Source organism: Passer domesticus, chromosome 7 (genome assembly GCF_036417665.1).
Source record: "Passer domesticus isolate bPasDom1 chromosome 7, bPasDom1.hap1, whole genome shotgun sequence".
Classification (NCBI taxonomy): Eukaryota; Metazoa; Chordata; class Aves; order Passeriformes; family Passeridae; genus Passer; species Passer domesticus.
The window spans coordinates 11596331-11606773 of NC_087480.1; the positions used below are offsets into that span (position 1 = coordinate 11596331).

The 10443-nt window shown below is 41.8% G+C and overlaps 1 protein-coding gene across 3 annotated transcripts in view; it reads left to right on the forward strand.

Annotated features, from left to right (window-relative positions):
* Positions 1 to 5480, forward strand: part of TMEM164 (transmembrane protein 164) — a 29980-nt gene extending 24500 nt beyond the window's left edge. For all 3 annotated transcript variants that reach the window (XM_064426871.1, XM_064426870.1, XM_064426872.1), the window contains 2 exons: positions 3632 to 3732; positions 4142 to 5480. In XM_064426871.1, the coding sequence (XP_064282941.1) occupies positions 3632 to 3732; positions 4142 to 4348 (308 nt within the window). In that variant the 3' untranslated portion in view covers positions 4349 to 5480. The remainder of the gene's footprint in view (positions 1 to 3631; positions 3733 to 4141) is intronic.
* The last annotated feature ends 4963 nt before the right edge of the window (positions 5481 to 10443 follow it).

Here is a 10443-nt window from a genome sequence, read left to right on the forward strand (position 1 = left end):
CATTTGAACTAGCACATTGTGGGAGGGAACAGTATAAAAAAATGGCATCTCTTTATTGATCTTTAGTTTTTTAGAGCCACGCTTCATTTCCTAGATGGCAAAATGATCAACTTGGCATATTCAAGGTCAACAAAGTCTTGTTTAGAAGCAGATGAAGAACCCCAAACTCTTCAGGCTATTTGGAATCCTTCGTATCAATGCTACTGAAGTAATGAAGTGTAATTTAAACTGAGGTACCCCCTGCCATGCTATTTCAAACATGCAGCCTACCTAGGTGGCCCCAGCTTGCAATGGTCTCAGCTGTCTGGGGAGTGAGTGTTTTTGAGAGTGAGATCAGTGCCAGACTGGCACTTGGACTAAATTTCTGTAAGTGCTTAATGTATAAGAACTGCCCATGAGCCTTCATAAATAGAGAGTGAAACTCTGCTCCCACCTATTGAAATTGATTTCCTATGCAAGCAGCAAGTAGCTTTTGCCAAAGCCAACACAGGCCCTTCAAACAGCCACTCAGCTGGATCTCAATTTTCCTGTTTGTGTTTTTCTTTTAACAGACTGTACTGTGGAAAATAGACCACACTGCTCCATTAAACAGCAATCCTTTGAATAGCAGGGCTGTAGAGTAATAAAAGCTATAGTGGGTATTTATATAATGAGAAATGTACAGAAAGTATCCCAGGTATGAATTTAAAGTTAGTTTCCCAAAGCACACTCTTGAATCTGGAGTGCTCCAAAATGTTTTTGTGTGGAGGTCAGTGTTTCCTTTTTGTCCTTTGATGTCCAAACAGTGCTACTGCTGAAAAGCACACCATTATTTTCAGGACTGCAAAGTTTAATAAGGAGGGATATTTTTAGTAGGAAGCAAAACCAAAAATCTGTAGAGAGCAAAAGTTGCTGATGTATTTATTTTTTTTAAATTTTGCAACAGAGCAAGGATGTAGCAGAGGGAAATTCCTTGTTGGGTGAACCTGAAAAGCTCTGCTAAGGGACCATTCCCTGATTAGACTGAAGCTGGACATGAGAAGCCTGGGTTCAAACCCAAATTGTGCCATGGATCTGTGTTGCCATCTTGTGCAATTTCCTTGGTCCTTTAATGACTGTTGTCTCCCTCCAGTCTCATTTTATAGCTGGGGTCACATTGGTATTTATACCTACCTGCCCTGTCAGTCACCTGGATATGGAGGTGTCTGTATTTCAGCTTTCCTGGGTGCTCACCCCTTTAGACTCTCACCAGGCTTTGTCAAATACTTTTGAAATAACACAGGCAACTGCCAACAGAAACCTAATTTGGTTTAGCAGCGCTCAGCCAGTTCCCGGGAGCTGCTTTGATACCTTATTTAAATTTCATGTTGTGTTTTGTATCTAGGTTAAACATGCACCTAAAACTGCAAGGACATTATAAATAAATTTTGCAAGTCAAGCAGTGTTTTCTTGACAGCAGAGGAGGGAGTACAAAGAGTTTCTGCAAAGCTTGACCAGGTCACCTAAAGTTGGTGCAGCCAAAAATAGAGCCATGATCTCCTGCACTCTGACACCAAGGCTCATTCCCCCTCCTCCTCTTCTCTCTGTAATGAAAAACCATATTCAAGGTGGTGTCACCTGTCTGATGTTTTCAGGCCATGGAGTTTAATGAATATCATTGCTGTCTAAGTCCAGACTTCTGTACTGTTTTCTGAAGAGGATGCCAGCTCTTAGCTCACGCTTGCCAAGAGCATCCCAAGAATTACTGTTGGGAATTTTTTCCCTTTACCTGCAGAACTCAAAGTGATTCCTGTAGAGTTCTCTTTCACCGTTGGTTTTACTTGCTGTTCAGACACTTCTGGCCTTCACCTTCCCACTGCATAAGAAACCTTACGAGCTGCCCTGTGCTTTCCAAGTAGCTCCCGTGCCCAAATGTGTCGTGGGCTCCCCAGGTCCCAGCCTGCTCATGGTGTGCAGAGGTCCCTGGGCTGCTGACCCTGTGCTGGCTCCTCTCCACAGCAGGAGGGCTGTGTGGGGTGCAGGTGTGCTGCTGCCACTCTCACACACACAGAGTCTCAGCCTGTGCAGGCAGCAGCACAGCACTGGTGTTCTTGGGAGTGGGCACTGGGTGGATGTGCAGTTTTAGGCAACAGCTTGTAGGTGATTTTAAATCTGTAGCACTCACAAAATGCTGTTAATTGAACTTATTTCAGGTAGCTACTGCAAAATCAATTTGAACTGGTGATGGGTACATATAATGGAAGGAAACTATACAGAAAATAATTTTGAAAGGGTCACAGAGCTTGAGGAAGCATTGCTCTGGAGACCTTAGACCTGAGCTGGGATGCAGCACTAAACAGTGATGTGGTCACAGCAGTTACTTGTATTTACCTCCACAGGATGCCATACACAGGCATTTTCATAGCAGCTGTGGTCTGGTGGGTGCTGGGGTAGCTGCTCTGCTTGTGGAGTTATTTAAGTTTCCAGTAGCCTTGTACAGTGCATGCTGAAGTGTTTCATTACTTCCTGGTAATTACTGAGTGTGCTGGCTAGCCAAGGCCAGTATCAATATTGCACTCTGTGCTCTAAGCTGTCCTTTGAGTACTGGATACATGTTCCAGTATTTAATAATATCTAATGGATCAGAGAGCAGATAAAGGCAGATAAAAATTGCCAGTGTATTTTTATAATCCTCTGAAACTCTTACAGCAGCCAAACTGCATGACATTGTGCATCTTTCCTTTGTGTTCTGAGGCTGCTATTAAATTCCTATTTCCCCACATATCTTACAGTGCAATTTTCATGTCTGCTAGTAAGAGTCTAGAAAACTCTGTAAACTGGTCTTGTTCTTACCATATGAAATTTGAATATTTAATTCCCAAGATAGTCTTGTATCTATGAGCACTTTTATTAAATCTGATTTCCTTGGTACATTTAAATCAGAGAACATTTGTCTTGTCAGTAAAGCATGGTTTTGAGAGGGTAGAGAAAGGTTGGAATAATATATTTGCTACTTCATTTGAAGGGAAAAAGCATTTTACAATATCTGTGATATCTACAGATTATAAAACTGTTTGTAGTGTGTATCTGAAAATATACACAGCAGCTTTCATTTAAAAGCACAGCCTGTTATTAATGGATTGACCACCTGATATAGCTTTTCTGTTCCTTGGCATTATTGGTGCAAGTTCCTTTTTAGTAGTTGTTGAACAACCATAAAATTAGGAAATGACAATTAGGCTGTGCAGGACCTGCACAGGACCTGCTGCCTGTCAGTTCTGTGCATGCTGAAATCATAATCCCTGCAAGAAGCAGGTGTTCAAGTATAAATAACCAGATTTTTTTTGAAGATTCATTGTACACCATTATTGCATTTATTACTTCTGTGGCAGAAGGAAGAATGAAGTAAAAATCATTGATGTTGATGAAAAATAGACAGATTTAGTGAGGTAACATATTGTACATCTCACTGCTGGACAAGGAGGAGGGAAAAAGCTGATTAGCATGCTTCAGGTAAGAAATAAAGCTCTCAAATATTAATTACTATAATGGTATTGAGGAGGTTATCAGCTTGAGCCAGATGTCCTGACATGCAGGAGAGAGAGGATTATTCATTGAGAGTGTGGTGGCACAGCAGTGCAGCTGAACATTAATGTATTCCTTTCTTTTCAAGGTATCTACACCCCTGAACCGCTCTGCAATTTCTGGTGGGCTCTTTTATCCACGGGGTTTATGTTTGTGTATCATTTTAGCATCTTGCAGATCCTGGGACTGGTAAGTAAACCCAGGTTCATAAATGGATAGCCTGCAAGTACATTCAGAGTAAAAACACTGAGTAGTTTGAGTGCCCAGGTCTACATGAATAAGACTACTTGCATGCACATTTTTGATAAGGCTACTTGTATGCAAATTGCATGTTCTAACCAGCATTTGTGTCTTACATCTTGCAAGTACTGGTAAAATAGTTCATAGATTGGTTATGTACCTGCATAAATCCATTTATTAAATACACAATGGAATTTGGATCTGCTTTTTTTCTGAAAACTGTCCTACTTGTGTTGAGCAACTGTTTGTCACCTGAACATTTTTGATTATTATGGTAATTCTTTAAATTTTCACTGTTTTTAGGTGAATCAGTACAAGATAAAAATATTAATCCATAAATTTATTGTTGCATCTTCAGGTTACAGAAGTGAATTTGAACAACATGTTGTGCCCAGCCATCTCAGATCCTTTTTATGGGCCCTGGTACCGAATCTGGGCATCTGGACATCAGACTGTCATGACCATGACTCATGGGAAGCTCATAATCCTGCTGTTTCACAGTGCTGTCCCCACCTTCAAATGGAGCATGGACTTGCTTAGACTCCCAGCTAAGAAAATAGACTGAAATTTCTCCCCACAGAGTAGTTCACACAGGAAGCAGAGATATACTGGAAAACAAAGAGGGGGGATGAGAGGACAATGGCTTTGTACTTCTTCCCACAGTTTTTTGCCTCAAAAACACCTCTGTAATGGAGTGAGGTTTTTTTTTACCTACTGTTTCTCACTGCCTATTGCCAATGGCAAAATTAGTGGCCTTATTCTGGGGAAGGTTCATGTTTTATACATTTTGTATATGTTACAGTAGAATCTTGCTAAGCCACCATTTAAAATTAGGCCAGGACCTGTCCACATTCCAGCAGAGAGTGCCAGTGCTACCTCGTTTTGACTCATTTTTCATTAAAGAATTGTACACTTCTAGGACAGGAAATAATGCTGAATTGTAGCACTCCACTGATGTGAACCAACATGCTGAACTGCATCACCTGGCTTAACTCTTAAAGCTTGAATGTTCCAAAATGGTCACAGGAAATCATGCACACCTAATCTTCCAATCAGAAATGCAAAACAGTGAGGTTCTACTGTATTTTCTTAAAGCTGGTTGAGAATATTGGGGAACAATAACTCATTAAAAAAATTAATCAACTACTTAATTTCTAAGCTGCAGTGGATAAGTACCTATCTAGTGAAGTCCCATCATGATGCTTTGGAGATGCTTTTATTTTGGTGAGGGGAAAAAAAGAATATTGAAATAATTTTAAAAGATCATGTTAGGTATAGGCCATGATAAGATATTGCATCCACTGTTCTGCTCTGACTTTGAACAAAATGGTTTTTTTCACTTACCTTAGACTGGAGAAGGAGTGGAGATACAAAGTCCAATATAAACATCAGGGTTTGTTGTTTTTTTTATACTTAGTAGCTTTTGAAACATTCCTGCTTCATCTATGCTGATCCCTACTGACCAGACTGGTTGGTGAAGAAACTGAATGAAACTCTGTTCTCTCCCTACAGCTCTGCTATATCATGTGTATTGATTTTAAAATAATGTATAAAAAGGAATGTCAAATCAGTGCAGGCCTCTGCTGCAAAGGGCATGTTCCAGTTTAGTAGCATGAGCCATCAACTTGTCTTTTGGAGAACAGGATGGAGATGGGCAGAATGATCAACTGCGTGTACCTGCTCCAATTTTGCAGGAGGAGAAACCATTGGGCAGAAAGATAGAAAATCCTGCTGTGTTTTTCCAGAATTGTGAGTCCATTATGCAGACTGTTGTGTTTCAGGGCTGCAGATTTTTCTTGTACAGAAGTTTGGGGGAATTTATAGATTAATTGTGTTGTCAAAGCTGTGACTTGCAAGATAAACCAAAACCATCATACCTCCTCCAGCTGGATCACCTGAAGGTATGTGTGCTGAAGTTAAGGTACAGATGTTTATACCTCAGGAAGCAAAAGTAAGTTGACTTTTTTTTTCCTTAAAAAAGAAAAAAAAAATTATGAGGGAACAAGTGGCTACTTCAAATATTTTTACTCCATATGATTACAAAAAGTACACCTCAATCAGAAATACCTTGTCCCATATTCTGATTTACAAATTGGTTTCTGGCATTCTTCCATGCCTTGCTCTGTGTGTGTATATATAAAGAAATATACTGTATGCTCACAGCTTGAGAACATGCAGCATGTACCTAAACTATCCCTCAGGCATATACAGCTGGTCTTAGTATTACAATAGAAGGATTTTAGACAAATTTTGCAAATACTATTTTGCTTTATTTGCTTAAGGTTTCTGGTTTTTTTTCCTTTCTTTTTTTTTTTTCCTTTTTTTTTTAGCATCTTCCCTTTTTTTTTTTTTCCTGTCAGGATATTGTAGTTACTGGAAACACTTCTCTAAGTAGGAGCCTTTTCTTTTTTCCTTTTTTAAACTATGGCATTTCCTATCTGTAATCATCTGCTTCAGGGCATTCCAAACAAGTATAAAGCAGCTGCTGTTTGCCACCATTGACTGCCTCTGGTCAATTAAAACTGCAGGAGCATTTGAATGAGCTCAGGTGTCTCACTCAGTGCAGGCTCTTTGCTTGGAAAGCACAATTTGCAAGCTCTTCTGGCTGACTTAAAATTCAGTAGCAGGAATGTGAACAGAGCTGCCAGGGCCATGCCTGTGCAGTGGAAAGGAATTCCTGGTGCAGAGCTGCTGGGAGGGGCTGTCCCTGCCCTCCCTGCCTCCCTCCCTGGGGGTCACCTGTGCTTTTCCCTCCTGGGCTGCACCAGTTGTTCTGAGTTACACAGAAATTCGAGGTGTAATTTCACCACATGGAGTTTGCTGATGGAGCTGCTCATCAGAGCCAGTGGGGCATTGTACTGTCCTTCTAAACCTTGTGTGGGCACGTTCTGGAGCTTGCTGAGTCTTTCATAGCAATTTCAGCTGAGAAAATGTCTCACTGAACAAGGCAACAAAGTAGAGAGGTAACCAACTACTGCACTCAGCAGGGATTTTAGAAGTACTGGAGCTGCAGTGAAGGAATCAAATGGAGTCAGGTGGGAAGGCAGACAGTGCAATCTTGACCTTTTGAACATAAGCTGTTCCTCCTTTGTTGTTGTGCAGTATCAGTGAGGCTGTTTGAGTTAGAACATAATCATTTAGGTTGGAGAGAGCCTGTGAGTTCACCAAACCAAGCATTAACCCAGCACTGCTGAGCCCACCACTAACCCTTATCCTCAGGTGCCACACCTACCTACACATCTTTAACCCCTCCTGCAGCCTGTTCAAGGCTTGCTAACCCTTCTGGTGAAGAAATTTTTCCTAACGTCCAATTTAAACCTTCCCCGGTGCCACTTGAGGCTGTTCCTCTTGTCATGTTGCTTATTTCCTTGGGAGAAGAGGCTGAACCCCATCCTCCCTTCAGGCAGTTGCAGAGTGACAAGGTCCACCCTGAGCCTCCTTTTCCCCAGGCTAAACTCAGCCATTCCTCAGATGTGTGCTCCAGACCCTTCCCAGCTCTCATGCCTTGGTTTGGATGTGCTCCAGAGCCTCAGTGTCTTTCCTGCAGTGGCAGGCCCAAAACTATTCCCCCCTTCCCCATGCCCTTCTTTGAAGGCTTTTAGAATTTCATGTTGATTTATGAATCAACACTGCATCAAAACTGCATCAGTGTAGCTAAGAGAGGCTCTACAGAAGGGGAAGGACAGGTCAGAATGGGAGCAGAAAAGGAAAAAACTTCTGAAGCAATTGTGGACCTTCACATCCTTCATTCCTCACCTATCTCTGGTATCTGCTGGGAATATGCATTAGCCAGAGCTTGCCATATGTGCAGGAAATGGGAAAGCAGAGTACTTCATCTCTATAGCAGTTATTTGTTGTTTTCCCTGGCAGAGGCTGATTTTTCTTTTCCCTGAATGCTTTATTTTATAGGAAGTTACACTATGCAGATTTCTTTGGTTGCTTTATGCTTATTTATGCTGGAAATGAAAGCACAAAACTACTGCTGTTCTTGGGAGGCAATTGCATTCTCTCCTGGGGTGTTCCACACTCAATACATGTCAAGGTAACTTGAAGCTGTTGCCCAGTACCTGGTGATGAGATTTGACAGTGCTGCAGTGCAATGCAATTGAAAGGGCTGTCCTGGGCCTCCTGGTCAATGTGCCCCATGTGTCATGGCTCTGGGAATTTCAGCAGCAGTGGCTGTGGGGCTGCACAGACCCACTGCTCCCTGCAGCAAATCTCACCCCAGAGCAACTTCATTTGCTGGCCAGAATAACCCAAAAAATTCTTGTGCAGTGCCACTGCCTGGCCTTCAGAGATGCTGGTATGGGTTAAGGGGTCTGAAGACAGCCCTCCAAGTGTTGGTATTGTAGGCATTTCAAAAGAAACAGGGAGTTAAGCAAACTCACTACTCCAGCTGCCACTGGCTGCATTTCCCTCCAAGTGTACCCATGAATGAAGCATTGTTAGCTATCATAAACCTGCTTACTGATGGGTTTGTTTATGCAACCTTGGAGTAAGTAGTCCTCCAAAACAGAGGTAAACCAGTAACATTTCTGCCTTGTGCCATGGCTTCAGCTGTCCACAATCCCTGCAGTGCTCTTTTTTCCAGAGATTTACAGAGACACTGTCTCACAGTGTCTGAGCTGGATCTATTTGTTTAAGTTCCTCTTTAACTTCCTCTTTAAAGCATTAAAGGAGAATTTGCATTGTTTCTTTTGAAAGGTGCAAACAAATAAGTCTTGCCCATGTGTTTATAAATTGCTGAAAAGCCACAGTCTGCACCTGGAGCTGGTTTTAGTTCAGCTTCTTAGTTCAAAGATGCTGCCCCATAAGCAAAACTTACGTATGCTTGAGGAGAAGTCAGTCCATCTGCACTCCAGTCAAACCTTGAGGTCAGAGAGTACCTAATAGTAGGTTTCTGTTTCTGGCCACAGAATTTTGATATTTCTGTATATTTGAGATAATTTTATAAAGTTCATTTGTATTTTTCAGAAATGGCTATTTGCAACTGTTAACTGACTGTACTTTTATGTCCTAAGTCTTGCATCTAAACCAGAAGCATTTGTTTTCTATGCATCCACAGCTAATGGAATTACGTGGTGTTTTCTTCAGTGTGACAGTTGTTTCACTCTAGGTGGATTCTTAGGAATTAAATTCATCTTTATAGTTAACAAAGCTCTGAAATAGCCAAAACCCAGGAAGAGGGTGAATGTCAGCCCTGGTGGGAGGTTTCTGCAGGCACACAGGTCAGCTTTGGTGTTTTCAGTTCTACAGTGACAGGAATCATAACAAATGATAACAATCATAATCATAACAAATCATAACAAATCATAACAAATCTGTTGATTTTTGTGACCTTGTACTTCAAGTGATATTGCTGTCAATCTCTCTTTCTTGCAGCTGTGGTGTAACTTAGTCAAAGCCAAGCTGTTTTATAAATAATTTTATTTTTCTTCAGGGTCAATTTTGTACTTTTAAAACCTATTTCTGCATTTCCTGAGTCATTACCCCAATGCTGCAGAGGACACAGCAGGCAGAGCAGTGAGCACACCCCACTCTCCCAGACCATCCTGTGCCAGGGGCTGGGCTGGAGCACCAGGGGGCTGCAGGAACCTGCAGGGCTGCTTACCCCACTCTTGTCCCAGCGTGGCATTATCAGGCACAGAATGGGGTGGAAAGGGCAAGGATGCATGTGGATGGGCTCAACTGCCACATATGCTGTTAGTTCTGAATAATTTGTGTTATAAATTTTGTAAACTTTATAATGTGCTAAACTTTGGTTATGAGGTAACATTTACAAATAAAGGGTAATTTGTGTACTTGTTTTTGTATTTTGCTCTGGTGGGCTTTTTTGTTGTTGTGCCCCAAGTCCAGATCATTGGGCAAATAGTTGTTAACCCTTGGAATTAAAACAAATAAATGCATTTTACTGGATACTGGATAGTCTTGTTATCATTCTAATTGTGCCAGGTCTCAGTCTGTCTTGCTTGGGACTTCTTATAACTAGGTAAGAATCACAGAGGCATGTAAATAAAAGCTCTTTGTAAATCAGGTAAGAAGATGGAGGCTCCTGCCTGAAACAGTCTGTACAGCCTGATGTTGTCTACCTTGCACATAGCAGTTCCTGGGAGAACAGTGGCTACTGGCATTTCTGGAGTTCTAAGCACTTCAGTCTGACTTTTGCCTGTAACCTGTCAGTCAACAGCAGTTTACTGGCAGAGCTCACTGCAGGGTGTAAATCCTTTAATCACTGTTTAAACAGGACCTGTCCTTGTCTTTCAGGTGCAGAGCTCAGGGAACTGTTCCAGTACAAGGATGCTTTCTCCACACTTCCTCACTGTTCCTACCCCAGCCTGGCCAATGTCCTGTAGTTCCCATTTCACAGCACTTCAGCAGAAGATGGGAGAACATGCACAGAAGTTTTCAGCTCCCACCTTTGTTCAGAAAGCTGCTGTAGCAGCTGCAGGACTGCACTCAGCCCCACATCACAGGATGGCAAAGTTGTGTTAATGTACTTTGCAAATGCTTCTGGCTGTAATAAACATGATTGCAGCACAGTCAAATGTGTTCTTGTGACCCAGTACAGCTCAGACAAGCAGGTTATTGCCTTGTGAGCAGTTCTTGGCAAATACTGTTCTTGGAAAAAGAACATACTGGATGTGCCCACCCTGTATTATT